General features: G+C 38.2%; 3 protein-coding genes across 4 annotated transcripts; 2 read left to right on the plus strand and 1 right to left on the minus strand.

Annotated features, from left to right (window-relative positions):
• Window positions 1-1,259: 1,259 nt before the first annotated feature.
• Window positions 1,260-11,226, minus strand: LOC140775467 (DNA mismatch repair protein PMS1). 2 transcript variants are annotated; one of them, XM_073118781.1, is made up of 12 exons: window positions 10,759-11,226; window positions 9,091-9,414; window positions 7,652-8,815; window positions 6,278-6,552; window positions 6,044-6,170; window positions 4,746-4,814; window positions 4,480-4,553; window positions 4,231-4,296; window positions 3,242-3,345; window positions 2,984-3,165; window positions 2,182-2,281; window positions 1,260-1,475 (listed from the first exon to the last, which is right to left on the minus strand). In XM_073118781.1, exons 1-12 carry the CDS (start codon window positions 10,984-10,986, stop codon window positions 1,426-1,428), a joined length of 2,763 nt encoding a protein of 920 aa, XP_072974882.1. In that variant the 5' UTR covers window positions 10,987-11,226; the 3' UTR covers window positions 1,260-1,425. The 2 variants fall into 2 exon arrangements, with proteins under 2 accessions (XP_072974882.1, XP_072974883.1); XM_073118782.1 differs by lacking the exon at window positions 1,260-1,475 and adding an exon at window positions 1,488-1,872.
• A 2,632-nt stretch (window positions 11,227-13,858) lies between these two features.
• Window positions 13,859-16,132, plus strand: LOC140775715 (pollen-specific leucine-rich repeat extensin-like protein 4). The gene has a single exon (XM_073119122.1). It carries the CDS (start codon window positions 13,859-13,861, stop codon window positions 16,127-16,129), a length of 2,271 nt encoding a protein of 756 aa, XP_072975223.1. The 3' UTR covers window positions 16,130-16,132.
• Window positions 16,133-16,536: 404 nt separating this feature from the next.
• On the plus strand, window positions 16,537-18,941 carry LOC140776820 (alkylated DNA repair protein ALKBH8 homolog). The gene is made up of 5 exons (XM_073120689.1): window positions 16,537-16,731; window positions 16,822-16,939; window positions 17,068-17,096; window positions 17,361-17,564; window positions 18,367-18,941. The coding sequence occupies exons 1-5, from the start codon at window positions 16,624-16,626 to the stop codon at window positions 18,688-18,690; spliced, it is 783 nt and encodes a 260-aa protein (XP_072976790.1). The 5' UTR covers window positions 16,537-16,623; the 3' UTR covers window positions 18,691-18,941.
• The last annotated feature ends 1,086 nt before the right edge of the window (window positions 18,942-20,027 follow it).

The raw sequence follows: 20,027 nt of genomic DNA on the forward strand, positions 1-20,027 counted from the left end.
AACTGGTTCAAGAACTCCTAAATTAGTTTAGTAATTAAATATCTTTTTATTTTTTTTATATATCTAATTAAGTTTATTTTTAAAAAAAAATTAAGACTAATAAATAAAACTAACTAATTAAGTTTGAGGCTTAGTCTCAAACCAAATAAGACCTAAGTGAATTAGTAATTAAAATCTGCATTGCAGCTCACCTTGGGACAGATCCTGCAAAAGAGTAGACCTTGGGCATATGGTATTTCATATCCGAGTGTGTGGGAGGTTGAAACAGCCTAGTCTTCTCTATTACTCCATGGGATTTTTGGGGTTCTAACCTTACTCAAGCTCACATAATTTTCAGTACCCAGGATTGAAAGTAGCACAATTGGATATAGGGGGAGAACTCCAGATCTATGAATAGTTGTGTGTAAGAATCTTTCACAAGCAAGTAGTTATCTTCCACCTTACTTATAATTAGTGTGAAATTTCTGTCTTATTCCCTTTAAGATATAAGAGTAAACATATTATACAACTGTTCGTGCGACTTACATGTTGCAATTTATAGATGAAAAAGGTACCGAGAATTACGGGTCGCGTGTTTGAGATATTTTTAATAATTTAGATGGTCAATGTGTCGCAAAAAGAGTTTAGAAGATTATCTAGAAAATGGTGATAGTTCAAATGATTTACATATAATTGGGATAGGGAGATAATGCCAGTGGGCTCCCTTGGAATATGCTAGTGGGCTCTCTTGGAAGAAGGGATGAAGCACTCTCTGGCTTCTAGTGGACTTTTGGTGGATGAATCAGTACAACACTGGTTGCTGAACTGTAGGTTTGCAAATGAGCTAAAAAGGAATTACATGGTATAGTTTTCAAATAATTTACCAAACTACTACAGGTATTAATTATCATGTATGCTAGAATTCAAACCCTAATGTCATTGTACACCATGAGCTCTGTAACTGCAATATAACTTAAAAAGAGAATCACTTTTGATGAAAGCATTATATTGTCCTAAATGAGTAGTTCTAAAGTGACTTCACAAACAGCTTGCTGTCAAAGTGATTTATTTACAAAAATCTACATTCTAGTAAATAGTTTGTAGAGTAATAGTAAATCGGTAATAAATTTTACTAGCAGTACATCGGTCAAAAACTCCAATTATGAGCCATGAACCTCATCGTGGAGTGAGTGGTGTAGTGATAGAATATAGTAAAAAGGCAATGGCAGTATGATACTATGTCACAACTTAACGAGGTTGCTACTTTAAAGGCGAAAAAATGAACCAAAATCACACAATGGGCTTTTTTACTGGACAAAAAAGGGGCCAATTACTTTGTGCGTTTGAGATGAAGAAGAACAACTACTTCATATATATATATATTACAGAAATGGCATACCTACAGACAAACGTTTTCAGGTGCTGGTATAGTAACTATTTCGTATGTCAGGAAATGCCAATACTCAATCCTCCGTTCTCTGTTTTTGTTAAAGTACCTACAAAGGAAAAAAATAACAAATAAAATTGATTAAGGATAAGAAACTGATGTGATCCAAATGGTAGGAAAAGAAGGCAAAAGAACAGAAGTTTGTATAGAGAGAGAAGAAATAAAGATCGACCCACAAAATAAAGAGATCAGTGTAATATAAACAAGAAAAATTCCCTCATCCACTCAGTCAACAACAGCTCTGACAGCAGCATAGAATTTTGGGAACTGGAATTCATGGAGGATAGGCAAAGTACTGTCCTTTCATTTTTGGAATATAACAGAACCTGTGCTTAAACAGGTTGTTTTGTGGCTCCAGTACTCGTCATAATCCAAATTTTCTATCAACACTATTAGTTATCTTGCTGACATCAAACCCCTAGAAATAGCTGCAAAGCTCTTGCCCGCTGCACAATAATAGAAGATAAGGGCTTGCTAGAAAGAGTATGATTCCAAAAGGTACAGATATATATATATATATATATATATAAAGAGAAATGGAGAAATATGAAAACAGTGATTCAAGGAAATTGTCCATATATCTGAGGCATTAATTACCCCAAGGAACAAACAAGCTCATCACATACTGTTCTATAATTATGGAAGGAGATATATGCATTGAGTTCCAGGATGTAGATGTGAATTTCATTTACCCACACAAGAATGTTTAGGCAACTAATTAAAACGGGAGCCAGGATTAACTACTAAATTCTGACCTTTCTTTTGAAGAGTGGCCAAGTCTGCAAGGTGACGCATTGTTGGCCTACCATGGGGGCAGTTCCAAGGAGACTTGAGGCTGGCCAAATTATTTAGTATCTAGAGACAAAAAGATGGCAATATATGTAAGAATGCTACAAGAAAACATTAATTTCTAGCATTTACAATTTGTGATCAAGGTACCATTATTGAACTATCAGAATGCAATTTATGTCACATAAGAAAAGGTTACTAATAGCTACAACTTCTAGTTCACATTCTCAGTTGTGTAACAGAATTTGGAATATTGAGGATATTGACCTGAATTCTATTCATCATACATGGTCATATTCATGCAATCAGGACTTACTCATATGGCACATAAAATGATGGTCACAGTAAAACCAACAGTATTACTTTGGCTAGAGTTTCAAAAAGCAGGTAACTAGATATTCAAGGTTGCGGCAAAAAAGTTCACTATTAGGAAACCTATAAGGTTTAGAGGATTCCTAGAATAAAAAAATGTAACTTATTAAATTATTAAACTTCTAGCATACAAATAAAAGCTCCTCTCATTGTTTGAAAGCACTCGGCAGCATTTGCAGTTCAGAGTGTTCTCAAAATATCGCCTCGTTAATAAAGCAACCAATGTTCCTCAAGCTAATAAAATTCAACACCTCCTATTTGTGCAAATAACAGTAAGAATTACGGCACTATCCCAGGATAAAATCAGAATTCTGAAAGATTGCATGAAACTTAAAAACTGACACATATTTTACAATGTGTTGATGTGGGGGCTACTCCTGCACTTTCATCAATTACCTTCTGCATCTCAGTTTTTGTCAGTGGATCACCAATCATAACAGATTTCCTACAAGCCCTAGATGCCAACATAGCACGAACTCTTGAAGGGCAAATAGAATCAGCCCTGTCCATTCGGTAACAACTGATAATTGAGCAATCTCCTTGACCATCGGCAAGGGTAGAAATAAGCTCTTTTACATCTGTATCACAGAAAGGATAGTTTAGGGCATCCTTGCAGATAAATCAGTATTTATAGTCACAATGGATAAGGGGTACCTTCAGCACCAAATGTCATATTTTTACTGAAAGGCACAGCTTTCAGTAGAAAATGGTGGCCGGGTGGGGCTTGCATATCTTCTACTAAAACAAAACCATTTTTCCTGAGAATAAGAGAAAACTAACTGAAATTGGAATAAAAAAGAAAGAGTACAAGTGCAATCAAGAAATAGATTCTGTAGAAAATCTTTGTCAATTAGCATATATTGTATCTACCTTTTAGCCTTGGAATTGTTGCATAGGCATCTTTTTTTTGGATAACTTAACTACCATTGTTCAAAATTAACACGACCGGACTCCAAAATATCAGCTTATTTGCAAGAAAAAGAATTCTTACAATTCATTGTCACCTTCTAACCAAATAGTGTCATGATGTTCCTATGAGATGATGAATCCATCTATACGAAGAGCAAATTCTATCTTGGAAACTTCAGTCATACTTGAAGAATTCTCACTTAAGTGACTCCTGTGGCCAGATATGCATGCTGTGTTTTGGTTCTTGTTATGAGAAGCTGTAAATCATTAATCAGGAGGCAAAGCATTCTCACATATAGACCTATTAAATATACCTAACAAGACTTTTTTGATGTATCCAGTGACATGACAAGGAAACCCATTTAGAGTGGTACATCTGCACACCTAGTAAGCAAACTCAGTCTGCCTTAACAATTTAAGCAAGGGTTAGATACAAATTTCATGATAAAAATGACAAGATAGATACCACCGTGAGTGAAAATTATATAGAGATAATACACCAAAATACCCAAGATATTAAAAGATTACGAGTAAATAAAGATTGAATCTCTAAGCAGGAATGGACAGCGTAAAAAAGATACATAAAACAGGGTTATCCATTACTTTTAATAATGTGATCATAAATCTAGAAGAAGGATCTATTGTATTAGCATAAACGATATATCATATAGTATGTGATCTCATTAGCCATTACTTGAATGAAAAGTAGTACAAACTACAAAGTAAATATGTACCTGATAATTTCCATGTTCATAGAAGTTACTACTTCCTCTTCCGGTGATAGTTCCAATCTTATAGGTCTGTGTTACACAAATATGATGAAGAGATAAATTAAAAGGTGAGAGGTGAGAGGTGAGAGGTGAAATGTGAAATATTTGCAGTTTTGCACATCTACCAGCTATAGTCAGGAACTATTATTATTGACTCTCTTTATAAATATTGTTTAATTTACTAGCTTAAAGTATATATATATAACTCCTTACTGAAGTAGGGGCTGAAGGTTAAAGATTGTTGATTGTGAGAGGCGCTCATAGTTGCATTTCTCATCAGCAGCATGCTTCAAATAATAAGAAAACAGAAAATGGTTTAGTCTTAATTTAACACAGATTATATTTTGAGTTTTGACAGCCACATAAGTCAAACAATCATAGTACGAGTTCGTACTAAAGCTTCTAGTAAAAATGTATTACTTTACAAAGGTAAATCTGGAATGGCATATTGAAGTTCATTTATGAATAGAAATGCTCACCTGATCGACAATAAATAAGTCTTGATCTAACTTTCCAATAATAAAACCGAGATTGAACTGTCCAACGACCTATCAAAAAGTTATGTTGAGTATCCCGGAGCATGAAACCACACATAAAAAGGTGCTAAGAAAGGTCATGTGCCAGAAGATCAGTACTATTTTATTTAGTACAGCAGACTGTAAAATACTTGATATTATTAAGGTGAAAGAATGATTGGCAACTGTTAACTGATGCTTCGTCTGTCAGTAAGAATATCTACATAACATTATTATTATTCTAGAAGATGTGCAAGGCTGCTTACTAAGTTGCACATTTTCAATATTATCTTTATTAAAGCAAAGAAATATGTTAAGAGCTAAATCTAGACCAATCCGTTCACAAAAATATTTTGAGATTTTATAGTGACAGCCTCGCAAATCTTGGATCTAATAGTTTTGGAATGAAGTGATTCTAAGCTCAAGGTGAAAAGATATGAAAGAAAAAGTGGAGAAAGGTCAAAACTAGATAGAAACGGGAATACCGACGTTACGACGATCATCAGAGGGTGGTGAACGGCCGTAGGATGGTGAAAGTCGGTCGTAAGGATGGGTGGCTTGTAGAGATAAATGGTGGCTAGGGCTTGGAGGTAGAGTTAAGGTTTCTAAATTAAATCTACTCTCAAGAAAATAAGTGACTATAATTGAAAGAGTAAATGCGAAATAATAAAATAGCTAAACCAATACTCATTCCCTGATTTCATAATTCCAAATAAACAATGACTACTCCTATTTATAGAAGTGAGATATAGTAGATTGGATCCAACTCGATCTACTAAGATTACAGACGTGGATTATCCTCTTTAATTCAAATTTAAAAGTAATAAGTAAAAACAACTAACTAGACTCAATCTAACTAACTTGACTCTCGTGGTCAAATCCTATTAATCCACTATGCTTCCGACACCTTGTCCTCAAGGTAACTGGTATTGGAACTGGACCTTCTGGCTCATGTCATGCTCATGAGCCCATGTGTTTAGCACACGTCGTAATCGAGCTACATGCAAGTCTAACTCAGTTAGCTGATGTAGGCCCACCGAGTTGTTCTTCTTGTCATCCTCACGCTTGTACTTGTGCCCAAAGCTATGCTCATGGGCTAAATGCAAGAGGTTCCTTGCCACCTCAGCATGGGTTGTGCCACTGGCATAACCCCTTCCTATTGTTGATCCTCCATCAACATGAGACTTGCCGACTGGTATGACTGTCCTTGAATCGGATTATTATTAGTTAAAAGAATCATAAAGACTAATTTTACTAACTACCTGCATTCGTCCAAAATCCTCTTTTTTAAAAAATCTCTCCAACTCAATTATCGCTGCAGCTAAAGAATGTGCTTTTCCCTCTTCATTTTCTGGTTGAAAATTCTCAAGTGTTGCAGCTGCATAACACCTAAGAGAAGAACGCTAAGCAATAGTTGGTAAAAACATGTATTTGTTTGTCAAGATAACATAATCAACTTTCCATAACAATATAATCATAAGGACAAGTTCAATCACCTTTCTATCTTTTTCTCATCATAGTGGGGATTGGCTGACCATAATAATGAGAGTCTCTTTTGCCTTCTTCTCTTAAGCTCATCAACCTTAAATTGCACAAGGGGATACATACTGGAACCAGAACAAGGTTTTAGAGCACCACGGTCCTCATCACAAGTGTCAGACAATGGACAAGTGCTTGAATGGTTTCCAAACTCTTTCTTTGGATCTTTCATTGGAAGAGATTTTGATTTAAAATCAGAAACTGAAGTAGGTACGTCATGCATTCCTGTCAGCTGGTATAGCAGAAATGAGGAATAGCTTATGAATATATGAAGAAACTGAGAAGATACTTTAAAAGTTACGAGAACAATGCTTTTGTTTTTACTAATTTGATCTCGGTCTTATGATGTACTTGTTTATCAGATGATTAATGTCAAGTCATTATAGGGCTACTCTAAACCAAAAGAGACAGAACTCTTTAAGGAATTATTCTAAAAACAAAACACAACCATCTTCTTTACACCCTAGTAAACAGTGGATGGGCAAGCTACTTGAAGTACTGCGTAGTCTGCAAGAAATATCATATAAGCTTGTGAGCACTATTCAATTGTTCAGATGCGCCAAATGCACTTAAAAGTTAGAGCGGAGAAAACTTGCAACTGTAATTGACACTACAAATTGTAGCTCAGGCAGAGGAACCCTCATGTACAACTATACTTAGCTGTAGCCCATTCTATGAAGGTACCCTAAATGACTAACCAATATAAACACACTATTATTTGAAACCTCAAGCTATTGGTACCAAGCCACAGGATATAATAATTACCATAAGAGAGTGTAGTGTCTCATGTAAATGTTCATAACATGTCAATTTTACAAAGTAAGACCATAAAAATATCAAAGTATATATTACTGGTGGGAATGTGTGACAGCCAAGTCTTTGCATAAGCTCGATGCCCAGCATGCACTTTTAGTATTATATTACCCAGATTTTATGTAGGATACCAAGTCTTTGGACGAAAATAACTTCGTAGTACTGCACTTTTTTGTGTATTACTATGCTCCCTTGAACTTTTGATTAAACTGCAAGTTTGCAACTATAAACATCATTAACAGAGATAACAATATGTATCTAGAGAGAAAGTTCATGGAGACTTAGTGATGCCAAAAAAAGAAAGGTTAAAGTGGGTAAAGTGAATTTTGTTCAAATTGATAGCAATCTCTAACATGAAAAATCTTGGACACCGGTAACTTTAAATAAAAATCAAATAGTTTAAACTTGGTCAAAAGTTCAAGGAGGCATAGTGATACAAAATAACGTTCATGAGGGTAAAATAATTTTAGTCGAAAGTACAAGAAGGTAAAATATATTAAGCCCTATTTTTTACTCACCCAACTAGATTCACTATCACATTCGCCAGAAAGAGGCACTTCTGCTCTTTTAGATATCTTAGATGGTACACTATCCTGTAAAAGCTCTCTTCCACATCCTTGAAGTGAATCATCCTCTGCAACATCACAGGCATGAGAATCTGTGCTTGAAGCATGCATTTCTGCACTGTCTTTACTGGAAGATATTTCATTTCTTAGTACAGGAACTTCAGACAGCATACTGAAACTATTTTCATACTTCCTCTTGTTTACAGATACAAACTTTGTAAGAGAAGATTGAACAGAACTTGAATGAGAATTCTCCTTTTGCACTAGTTTTGCATGACCTGTATTTTTCTCATGTACTTTTGCAGTTAAGTTCACCACCAAGTCTTTTGGTTGCTTAAACTGATAAACAGATAGCCCTTCAGATTTGTCTACATCAGCATGAACAGCTCTGACCATTCCATCCATGTCCATGTCGGGAATTTGCTTTGAATCTTCATCTTGACAAGATCCATGTAAAACAGTGTCGGTCTCCTTGGGTGAAACCAGACTGCTGTTAGATGCTAATTGTAACTGCACCCCTCCTTTAAGTGATGGTAATTCACATATTGCTAAGGGATCTTCATCTTCACTAGATCCATCTACAATAATTTCCCCTTTCTTAGGAATGTCAATAGTGTTAATAGAATAGCTGCATTGATGAGGAGAGTAAATTCTCTCTATAGCATCTCGTATGGAAAGTATAAGGGATCCTTCAGAAGAAAAGAAAATTTTCCTCTTATCAGGTGTAACATTAACATCATAGGATGCTACTGGAATAATAAAATTCAAGATAGCAATGGGATATTGTTTGGAATTTGAGCTTTTGTATAATTCATTAATAACTTTGCTGATCTTTGGCATATCAACTGGTCTCCCATTTACATAAAAGAACTGCCTGTCTCCCAAATTACGACCACTACCATATCCAGGCTTAGAAAGATAACCTTCAATTGTGCATCCTTCTGATATGCTCAAACTCAGCGGTTCCAAGCACTGGAAGGTGTTTAAACCGAATACAGTTATGATATTGTCTTTTAATGAGCTGCTTCCTTGAGTTTTCAGCACTAGCGATTTTGAGTTCTTACCAGTTGTATTGGTGCAAAGTAATCTGACCCCTTTGGAAATTAGAGCATAAGCCTAATACAGAGGAAAAGGATCAAGTGCAATCAGTACAAATGAGTTGAGCAGATTTTAACAGAAGCATTGACCAGGAAGAAACAATTTTAGTGGAAAAAAAAAATTTCAAAAGAGATACAGGACATCCAGCCAGTGCACTGAAATACAGTGAAAATACTATAACTGTCATAAAAAAATTAATGAAAACTAACAATATTGTATATACTATATACAGTGATAATGCAATCAATTAGTTCTTTAAGTGATCTAGACTCTAGAGAGAGAAGCAATCTTACATTCAATAAAGAAAGTAGCTTGCCATACTCCCGCCGAATATTCCTGCTAAATTCTTTACTTCGTACCGGCAAAGTTGAAAATAATTTCTCAACAGACACAGTAGTTCCAACTTGCCGTGCAGTTTTTCTCTCAGAAGTCACTACTCCAGAATGGTCAAAGTCCAAATGTGTCCCAACTTGCTCAGTTTTTGTTCTTGTTTCTATAGACAATTTCCCCAGTGCACAAAGTGAACTTAGTGCCTCTCCTCGGAAGCCAAAAGTTGTCAAAGAGTGTAGATCAGAAAAATCAGATATTTTGGATGTATGATGCTTAAGAGCAAGGAACTGCAATAGTCATGTAAATAATTACTGACAATATAAGCCATATAGTGAATGGGTGAAAGAAATAGAGGATCTTCTTTTAACAAAAATGACCACATAATGATAAAAAAATAACTATTAAATTTATAAGAGATTAATATTTTCTTTGAGATGAACTTATTAAATTTTAAATCAATGAAACAAGAATAAAGAAGAATTTAATAACCATATACTACAAATAAAAGATAGGAGCGATGGATAACGGCATGCAGTATAAAATGAAATAAAAGAGCTCAAGAGAAGTTGTTGATCATGATCTGAATCACAACGTTGTTAATATCTCAACTGAAAGTCTGGCAGGCTGGCAGCTACTATATTTACTACTACAGTAAATGGAAGTACTTCATTTATGATTTGGGTTTTTTTTATCAGTCATTAAATAACAACTTTGAAGTCCCATTTAACTTCTGATATAAGAAGCTTCATTTTAAAATCCTTACTAACACACTATCAAGTATCAGCCAATGCTATACTCATTTTGAGGTATTAACTAATGGTTGACCTGTACCAAGGCAGAAATACAAATCCTTATGAAGTCCTCATGAAGGTCCTTAATGAGTTAGTTTATTGCAGAACAGACAAATAGATCTTGGAATGGTCTAATTAACATAAAGTTCTTTCCTTACTGTGTCAAGATTTATAGAAATCTCTTCTTTTTTCATTAGATACTAACATGCATAACAATGTCTACAACCATATGAATAAAGTCCCACTTGAGCCATGAAGAGGTAACAACTATTCCAAGCAGACCTTTCCTGGTGAATCTTTCACAGAGTGTAATAACAAAGCAACATGGAAGAATAAAATTGACCTCTCCCAGCTCACTAACAGAATTCTAAGAAGACATTTCAAATAGAAAATAAAAAAATTAACCAAATAGCCTCCAATTTCCATCGAGCACTAATAAGTAAGTTGGCATCCACAATTCATATGAAAATCAGTAGATAGGTCCAACCATAAGCGATCAATCATACATAGCAAGGCGGCCCCACAAAATTCGTAAGGAAAAACATCAGAGAGTTCAATCTTCAAGCTAAAACGTCCTTTATGACAACAAAAGTTACAACCAAAAGAGGTCCAACCCAGACCACGGAAATCAACAGCTAAGCTGATCTCAGAGTCTAAATAAATTGTGCTTGGACCAAATTCTCAAAGCCTTAACCTGATCCACTAAACAAACAACCCCAGAGAACAAGACACCATCATGCGTATCATATATCTTACACTTCATAATCCGTAAAAGGACAACCTTTAGCATGATAAGAAACAACAAACTGCACTCGGAAAAAAATACACAAAAGAAAATACCTGGAAATTAGTGGGGGAGATCCCAAAACCATTGTCTATAACTTTAAAACACTCCTCGCCGTACTCCTTGAGACTTATCTCGATACTGGTCGCACCCGCATCCAAACTATTCTCCACCAACTCCTTCACAGCAGACGAGAGATCTAAAATAACTTGACCCGAGCAAATTCTGTGAATCGCCGCCCTGTTGATGGCTTTGATGGCCGGCGAATCGCTTCCATTCCCCATCTAATCTTCTTTCAAGAAAAAATCACATGTCCGTATCTCCTAAATTTTAGGGTCATGGCGCGGAAACCCTATAAGATTGAGAGAAAGATGGGATCTTTTTGTATCTGGAAGGGAGAAGAAGGCGAGCTGGATCAGGTGGGAGGATCGAACTTAATTTAGGGAAGAAAATTTAGGGCGAAAACCGTGGATTGGAGAGGAGAAGAAACCCTATAGGTCTCGTGCTATTCGTTACCGGTGGGATTTGGCGCCAAAAGAGAGCTGGGCTGGGCTAAGAAATAGATAGTTATTAGTGTTAATTACACTTAGTCACCTAAACTATTACCATTTTCAGGTATCACCGCTCAACCTTTTTTTTTATTAATTTTCTTTTATCATCCATGAGCCCGAAGGTTAGATATGGGCTAAACAAAGGACTAACCCTCTCTAGATATAGAGACACTTAGGCCCCATTGATTGCTCCGAACTAAACGCCGTTGAGATCTGCTCCAAGCGGTTGCATTGTTAAGCTATTCTTTTAAGCTAATCGCGTTGCCAAATAATCAACCGAATTTAGCCAAGCCATCAAATCACCAACCACCAAATAATTTCTCCACAATATTATTTAGGGTTGGAGTTGACCCATAACCTCTTTAGTCATGAGAAAAATACCTATCAACTCTACTAAAGTTGGTTGGTCTCAACCTTTTTTTTTAAAAGAACTTACACTTCCGAACTAAGAAATTTCTTTGTAAAAAGTCAAAAATATAATTACTTTTCTTTGAGTTTGTGTAAATATTTTTTATTTAGAGAGTACACGTAGATAAAAATAAAAAAAAGGTTGAAATATATATATATATAAATGGTGATAGTTTAATGGCTAAATGTAATTATCCCAATTTGTTACATAAGAACGTGCAATCTTTTTATTTTATTTTTTTATTTCCTAACGTTAATATTCATTACTTAGGACCTCGTTAAATATATGGACATTAAAGTGTAAAAAGTTTAGACCTCCTTAGGTATATGACATTAAAGTGTAAAAAGCTCCTTAGATATATGGACATTAAAGTGTAAAAAATTTAGATAGATCTATTTATATTACGGGGTGTTAACGAGCCAAGCTTGAGTGAGCTAGGTGTAGCTTGGCTCTGTTTGACAGAGTCGTTAAGTTTATTATCATTTCAACCTCATCGAAAGAATCGAGCCTTTTCTTTGTCATCGGTGAGGAAGCGGAGGATTCTATCCTCACTAGTGGAAGGGAGAGCTTGTCGAATAGTAGAGTAGTAAAGGAGGCGGCGAGGATTAGAGTTGCCAATTTGACAAAGAGATATGAGGGGAGAGGAGGAGATGCTCGATGAGGACAAGAACGGCTTCGGTGAGGGAATTATGGATAGGGCCTCGACGGAAGGTAGAGTCTTCTAGGATTGAGAGAGATGCACTCATTAGTGTTATTATTAGTGCTTTATTTCTTTCTAGGTATAATTATTTCATATGAAGAATATTTGAAAAGAAAACGATTACGTGATGTAAAGCCCAAGTCACTATAAAATAACAATAACAATAATAATCCATCTATGATTAGATATTCATATGATAAATTCTAATTCAACCTAAAAATTAAGGAGTCCTAAGTATAGATGCATATTTTCATATCATCCATTTTCAACTTTATTTATTTATTATTCTAAAATGAAAATACATGTACGAAGAAAATGGTTGGATAATATCATATTTGATAAGATTCTGCATTCGAAAAACATAGGATATTATTACTGAATTTCTATTTGACCTAGATATATATTTAAATGCAATAGGATTTTCTTTTTTAAAATTCGGATTGGCATCTGGATATGAATATAGACAAGGAATTAGATTTGATTTATTATTCGACTCATATTTGATTTGTATACATATTTATTTAAGATCAAAGCCTATAACCCACTAGCCACCAAAAGAATGATAACCTTGGAACTATTACCATCTTAAATTCTAATGCAAGAATCCCCCAATCTTATTTAGGAGAAACCCTAATCCCAGTAGCATCCATAAATTTATTACTCCCATCATAAGGATAAGTGCAATTTTGCAAAATTCCATCTCTCCTTCCTAATCTCATAATTTATTAAACTTTCTCATTTGCCCTACGGGCTACAGCTCAAATATACACAAATATAGAGGGCAATTTTTTTTTGGGTAGAAAGGTAAATTTATATTACATAAAAAATCATGTCCGAACGTCTTTATATATGTTGACGATGTTAATAGAAGACATTAAATGACTATCTCTCTCTTAAATTCTTTTTTAGTCTAAGTTAAAGTAAGCATCTAAAATTGATCGGGTAACATCTTCTAATAGATAAATCGACATACATCTAACAATAGAGATGTATTTTCAATGTTTTCTATAGTTAAAAAGGTCAACGTGCTGTGTTATAAAAATAAGTAATAATCAGGGGTTTAGAGATAATTAATCCAAAAAAGATTATGGGTTTCAATTGCCATGCTCTATAGTTATTAAATCCTTAACCAAAGAGTATCTCAATGGCCTTTCTACATAGTTATTGAATCTGTAATCTAGCATTATACCTTCATGAAAGCATGCAAGTGTGCAACTAGACTAATAAATATTTAGACAAGGATAATAGTTTGTCAGATGAGTTAGGAAGATTTTTTTTTTTTAGAGAAATAGGTTTAGCTTGAAACCAAATTTATTAGAAGAATAGGTGTCTCTTCAAATAGAAGGAAGTCGACTTCGATTCGGTTTGATTTCTCCAGCTATACTTTGCCTATTATAAAATCATTAGCTAGCAATAGGATCCGTTCCGTTGGGTCCCACGAATTCTCGCCGCTAATTGGACGATAAGCAATCCAACACCTCTCGTTTGTGTCGCCAATGATGAAACACCAACCAAAAGTAACCAACTCACCTCCCCTCTCCAAGGAGAGCCATTCAAGACCCTCCACAAACATCTCTATAATACCAACCTCTCCTACTTACCCCCGTCTATTAGCAGCAGCCTTGGGCTCTCCAGGGTTGGTCATTACCAGCATGGAGGCCTTTGGCGGCTCTCGCTCTCTTTCTTGTCTCCTCCTTTTATCTTTCTCCCTTCTCTGCCTGGCTTCGGCCTTGACCGACGGCGAGGCCTCGGTTATCGCCGGCCGCCAGCTCCTGACCCTTACTGAGAGAGACGGTGACCTTCCAGATGATTTCGAATTCAACGTGAAAACTAATGTCCATTTCGCCAACCCCCGTCTTCGTCGTGCTTATATCGCCCTCCAGGCGTGGAAGCAGGCAATTTATTCTGACCCTTCCAATTTCACCGGTAATTGGGTCGGTGCAGAAGTCTGCTCATATAATGGAGTGTTTTGTACCCTGGCACTCGACAACCCTTCCCTCAATGTCGTCGCAGGAGTGGATTTGAATGGCGCAGACATTGCCGGCTACCTCCCCGTAGAGCTCGGCCTCCTCACTGACATCGCCTTATTCCACATCAATTCCAACCGCTTTTGTGGTGTCATTCCAAACAGCTTTTCCCGGCTCACGCTCCTCGGTGAGCTCGACGTCAGCAACAACCGGTTCGTCGGCCTATTCCCAAGGGTTGTCATTGGCCTCCCCGCGCTCCGGTACCTTGATCTTCGATTCAACGACTTCGAGGGGCCCCTCCCGCCGGAGATTTTCGACAAGCCGCTCGATGCCATCTTCCTCAATGATAATCGATTCTCGTTCGGCATCCCAGAAAACATCGGGAATTCCACAGCGTCGGTGATTGTTCTTGCAAATAACAAGCTTGGCGGCTGCATCCCAACTAGCGTTGGTCGAATGATGATGACACTTAACGAGCTTGTCCTCATAAACAATGACCTTTCTGGGTGCCTGCCAGCTGAGCTTGGAGTGCTCGCCAATGTGACCGTCCTTGACGTGAGCTCCAATGGGCTCAGCGGCATGCTCCCGAGGAGCTTCGCCGGGCTGGTTAAGATCGAACAGTTAGACATCGGTAACAATCTTCTTACCGGCGTTATCTTAGAAAACATTTGCAAGTTGTCAAATTTGGCCAACTTCACCTTCTCGAATAACTACTTCAACGGGGAAGCAGCTGAGTGCATGCCGTCGTCGAGGCCTATGGTTGTGTTTGATGATAAGAACAATTGCTTGGCCAATGATGCTAGGCCTTGGCAGAAGTTGGCGACAACTTGTAAGCATGTGGTGAGTCAACCTGTTGATTGCAGCCGATCTAGATGTGGCTCATCCCCAAGTCCCTCAGCTCCTTTTCCAAAGCCAGTAACTCCAACTTCATCTGTACCAGTGACACCATCACCTAACTTGGCTCCAAAGCCAGTGCCGACTCCATCAACACCCGTGGTGCCATCTCCTAACCCAAATCCATTTGTACCGATTGCACCATCCCCTAAGCCAACTCCAAAGCCAATTGTTTCGCCTACCCCAACTCCAACTCTAACCCAATCCCCACCACCACCATGGCATAACTCGGCATCACCTACTACACCAGTGCACTCTCCACCACCTCCTGTCCAAGCTCCTTCACCACCAACACCAATCACCTCACCGCCGCCATCAACTTACACTCCTCCTCAAATCTACTTACCACCACCACCGGTCGTAAATTCTCCACCTCTTCCAGTCTACTCACCGCCACCTTCGATCATCTCACCTCCTCTACCAGTGGTACACACGCCTCCTCCTCTAGTTTATTCACTGCCTCCTCCAGTCAACTCACCTCCCCCACCATTGGTGCACTCGCCGCCTCCTCCGGTCACCTCATCTCCCCCACCGGTGGTACATTCACCACCTCCTCCGGTCTACTCACCACCACCTCCGGTCATCTCACCTCCTCCACTAGTGTTACAGGCACCACCACCTCTGGTCACCTCACCGCCACCGCTGGCGAATTCTCCTCCCCCGCCTATCGCCTCTCCTCCATCACCAGTCTTCTCCCCTCCACCGATCTACCCACCACCGCCACCACTGATGAACTCTCCTCCATCACCAGTCTCCTCCCCTCCACCGATCTACCCACCGCCGCCATCATCACCACCTCCTCCCGTCCTCGTTGCCTCTCCTCCGCCTCCAGAAGTTGGCTTTCTCCCCCCGGTCCTCCCAACTAGTTATGCATCACCGCCTCCACCCGTCTTCCAAGGCTACTAAGACTATTTCTACAAAGAGCACCTAGCTTTTGTCGGCCGAGGAGAAGTCGTCGTCCTTTGTCCTAAAAATGTAATTCAAGATATCTAGGCAGGGGATGGACATTTATGCATGAGCTTAATTTTTGCCCTCCAAACTCAGTGATCAAGCTCCTTTTGTTTTCTTTTAAACATTCAGCAGAAGGCATTTTATCTAAAGTTGCCTTCTAATGGATCTAGGATATGGTCAACTAAGTTAGATTCGAATAAAATTTTTGATCTGGATCTGAATTCGATGACATTAAACTCAACCGGGCTAACTCAGGGCATTTTTATTATCTTAATTAGAACTGATTTAGATTTTAACTCATAGTTATAAAAGAAACAAGTAAAGGAAACGATGCAAAAGTTCAAAGTAATTTTACATATAAATATTATACAAACAAAATAAGGTCTTCCGAGGGGTATACAGGGAAAAAAGAGAACCCGATCTCTTGCCGCCGTCTTGCCGCCGAGTAGATGGAAGACGACGCCGATTTCCAGAGACGCGCTCTGGTAGAAGCCTTCGGAGAATCCTCGGAAAGCGAGGAGGAGACCCATATCGCCGCCGACTCCTCTTTCCTCCCTGTTCGATTCTATTTCTATCTCAAATCTGTGTATGTATATATCGCCAGTGTCCACCCTTGTCCTGATGGAAGTTTGATCTCCAATACGCAGACGCAAGAGCGTGATCATCCAAAGTGGGAAATGGTGGATGGAGTGAAGGGCCTGTGGACGTGCCCCAACTTCCTCTCACAAAAGGACCAATCTTTGCTGCTTTCTGCCATCAATCGAGGTCAAAATTTACGACACCCGTCTCGTTTAAGCTACCGATTCCAATCCTTGAAGCCAATTTGATCCTAAAATGTTATGAATCTTGCTCTAACATGGGTCGGATTTGATTGCGCTCTTCTAATTTTGCAGAAGGATGGTTCAGCGACACACACAATCAGGTGTGATTTTGGCTCTCCATTTAGTTGTAAGAAAATTATTATTTTGGAGAGCACAAACGGCATCATGGTATCTAAGCAATTCATATGAATTTTGACCGAGCCTTGTACTATGGTTCTCCAAATTTCTGCAGTATTCATCTGATTGCCTTAAGGTTTCATGACATAGTTAAAACAATTGAGATTTTGAGATGATCAACAGGTGAAACTTTATATCCTTTGACCTCTAAAAATTCTGCGGTATTTATGTGATTTGTTATGGAATAGGCGATGAGATTTGGGGATCTTCCAGAGTGGGCTATCGATCTTTCTATACTTATTCGTGAAGCAGTGTGTAGCGGTGAGATAGACTCTCTGCCGGGCATGACATCGACTAACGAAGATCAAGAACTATGTCCTTTGCCATTAGATTTGCTGTGGAGGGAACCCCTTTTTGATCAGCTTATCGGAAACGTATATGAACCAGGTGAGGTGCGAAGACTAAGACTCTTGTGTTTAATTCTTTGAATACCCATCTTTAGCTTGGAATAGCTCTTCGTCGATCTCTGAGAATGTTCTACTGTCAACTTTCTGCATTAAATTTTCTTTTATCAGGCATTGGCATAAGTAGTCTTCTCTGTTTGTCTCTTTTACTAATTTCTGAGCACAAGTGTAGGTACTTTGTCTACTGGATTGTTACTGTAGTCATTAACTCATTATTACTTGTTCAACTGGTATTGTCATTTGAACTTAATTCTTCTTCTTCTTCACAAAGGCATGACCTGCGGGAAGACTTGTGGTTGTGCCAATATGAAGATATATAATGGAAAGATATTATTTTGATGCCAAGTTATTCATCATTGCTATACCATAAGTCAGCTAGAACTTATTATATAGTTATGGTTTAGGATAACACTGGAGAAAGAAATCTAATGCATCAATCCATTATTTGGGTCCCTGACCATGAGTGCTTCTTGAAACACAACTAGCTTGATTGATCTTCCTTGTTGTTGTTATAAGCTGTTTACTTGATTCTTACCAAGTTGTGATCATCTCAGATGCATCAATGCAAGTCACCTGAATTTAATATGGAAAACAGTATCGTAATTTATTAGGTACTGCGGCAGTATCTTTCAGATATTGATGCAAGGGGTTGTGCTGACCTTGGTCATCTTCACAATATAATTGCTATTACTGTTAATTAGTAATTGAGTCAGGTGACTGACCTCTGATTTGCATGTCTTTTGCATGTCTTTCTAGGTAGGCATCAAATTGTTTTCTTCCTATGATGCAGGGAATTTGTGCGCATGTCGATCTGCTGCGCTTCGATGATGGAATTGCAATAATCTCCTTAGAATCGGCATGCGTAATGCATTTTACACCGTCAGAACCAGATGGCGGCTGTGCGGAGACACCAGAGGGAGAGGGTTCAATGACGACGCCAATCCCTGTTTACTTGAAACCAGGCTCTTTGGTACTTATGTCAGGCGAGGCTCGTTATCTCTGGAAGCATGGGATAAACCGCAAGGATGGGTGTCAGCTGTGGGAGGGGAAGGAGATCCAGCAAGGAAGAAGGACCTCAGTGACTTTGAGAAAGCTCTGCCAATCACTCAACTGAAGTTAAAAGGCATTCTACAACACTTAAACAAGCACTGAACCAATATTGAGCTACATACAACCATCGATGGAACCAAACATTTCTTTGATTGCTTTTTGAGGATGTCATAATAGAAAAACAAGGAAGGTCATGCTAGAGTTGGTACTTCATCTTTTTCACCTTCTGTTCTTGATATATTGAAAACTCTGTTCTAAGGTATATTTTTGAAAGCTCAGATGCCTATTATTACTTCATGAGGAATCTTTTTCATATATCCTTCTTCCCCACTTAACTTGGTGGCCAAAGGCTCTCTTCATTACGAGAACATTGCTACACTTGTCTCACCAATAGGGAAAATATGTCAAGTAGTCCATAGATAAGATCTCAATCCAAGAAATCAAGAAGAAGAGAGGAGATTTCCAAAGAGAGAAGAGGGAAAGATGGGAGCTTTAGATTACCTAGAGAAAGCTTAAATTAAACCAGAGAAAGAAGCTGAACATTTTCGATATCTTTCTGGTACCTTTTTCACATAAGAAGTTTAAATATGTCGTCTATTTATAACACCCAATCCAGCAAGTAACAGCATTGACTGTTATGAGGTGAAATCTGAGGGGGTAAGATGAGATAACCAGAAAGAAATCTTGAATTAAACTACAGAAAGAAAGAAAAAATCTTAACTTTTTGGCACAACAGGCATGAGTTGCCCTCTATCTACACTACTCTTATTACTTCTGATGTTCTACATTGATCTGACCCGAGAAAGAATTCCTTCTTCCGGGAAGGAGAGGGAAAGCCTGCCCATAAGGGATTGCAGAAAGAAAAAACAAGGAGGAAAAATGAACACCATCGGGTCCAACTCCTCTCCTTGCTCGACCTCAGTCAGTTTCAACCCCTTTGTCTGACCTTCATTCCAACTCCTCTGCTCCAGGCTCAACCTCAATCGCCTCACCTCCCCTCCCACTAAAGATAGCCTCACTCCTCCTTGTTGTGCCTCTCCTTGCGGGGGAGAGGCACCTGGGATCCAGGTCACGTGGAGGTGGTCGTGTGGACGGCAGTGGAGTGCGCGGAGGAGGCGACCGCCGTGGCCGCGAGGAGGAGGAGAGGAGGGCAGGAAGTCTCACAGGCAGAGAGAGAGAGAGAGAGAGTATAGAGTTGGTGCGGATGGAAATCATTTATAAAAAGATCTATTTTGGCATTTCACCACCTTAATTTTAGCTTTAAAAGTCTTTTCTTTTGGATGAATTTGTAGATCTACCCTCTAGTTCTCTTTCTGTAAATAAAGCCCATTTTTATATAGATTTTGATCAAACTAGCAAATTTATAAATTTTTTTTATCAAAATAGACTATCCCTTAAATT

The sequence above is a fragment of the Typha angustifolia genome, chromosome 14, assembly GCF_048772165.1.
Source record: "Typha angustifolia cultivar Huaian chromosome 14, ASM4877216v1, whole genome shotgun sequence".
In the NCBI taxonomy this organism is placed as follows: domain Eukaryota; kingdom Viridiplantae; phylum Streptophyta; class Magnoliopsida; order Poales; family Typhaceae; genus Typha; species Typha angustifolia.

Excerpts from the sequence above, each read along its gene's own strand:
- LOC140775715 (XM_073119122.1), top strand. The coding sequence starts at position 13,859 with ATGATGAAACACCAACCAAAAGTAACCAACTCACCTCCCCTCTCCAAG.
- LOC140775467 (XM_073118781.1), bottom strand. The coding sequence starts at position 10,986 with ATGGGGAATGGAAGCGATTCGCCGGCCATCAAAGCCATCAACAGGGCG. Across the intron at positions 4,815-6,043 it reads AGGATTTTGGACGAATGCAG|GTCGTTGGACAGTTCAATCT; the intron begins GTAGTTAGTAAA and ends ACTTTTTGATAG. Across the intron at positions 4,554-4,745 it reads ACTTATTTATTGTCGATCAG|CATGCTGCTGATGAGAAATG; the intron begins GTGAGCATTTCT and ends TATTATTTGAAG.
- LOC140776820 (XM_073120689.1), top strand. The coding sequence starts at position 16,624 with ATGGAAGACGACGCCGATTTCCAGAGACGCGCTCTGGTAGAAGCCTTC. Across the intron at positions 16,732-16,821 it reads CCGACTCCTCTTTCCTCCCT|ACGCAAGAGCGTGATCATCC; the intron begins GTTCGATTCTAT and ends TCCAATACGCAG. Across the intron at positions 17,565-18,366 it reads ACGTATATGAACCAGGTGAG|GGAATTTGTGCGCATGTCGA; the intron begins GTGCGAAGACTA and ends CCTATGATGCAG.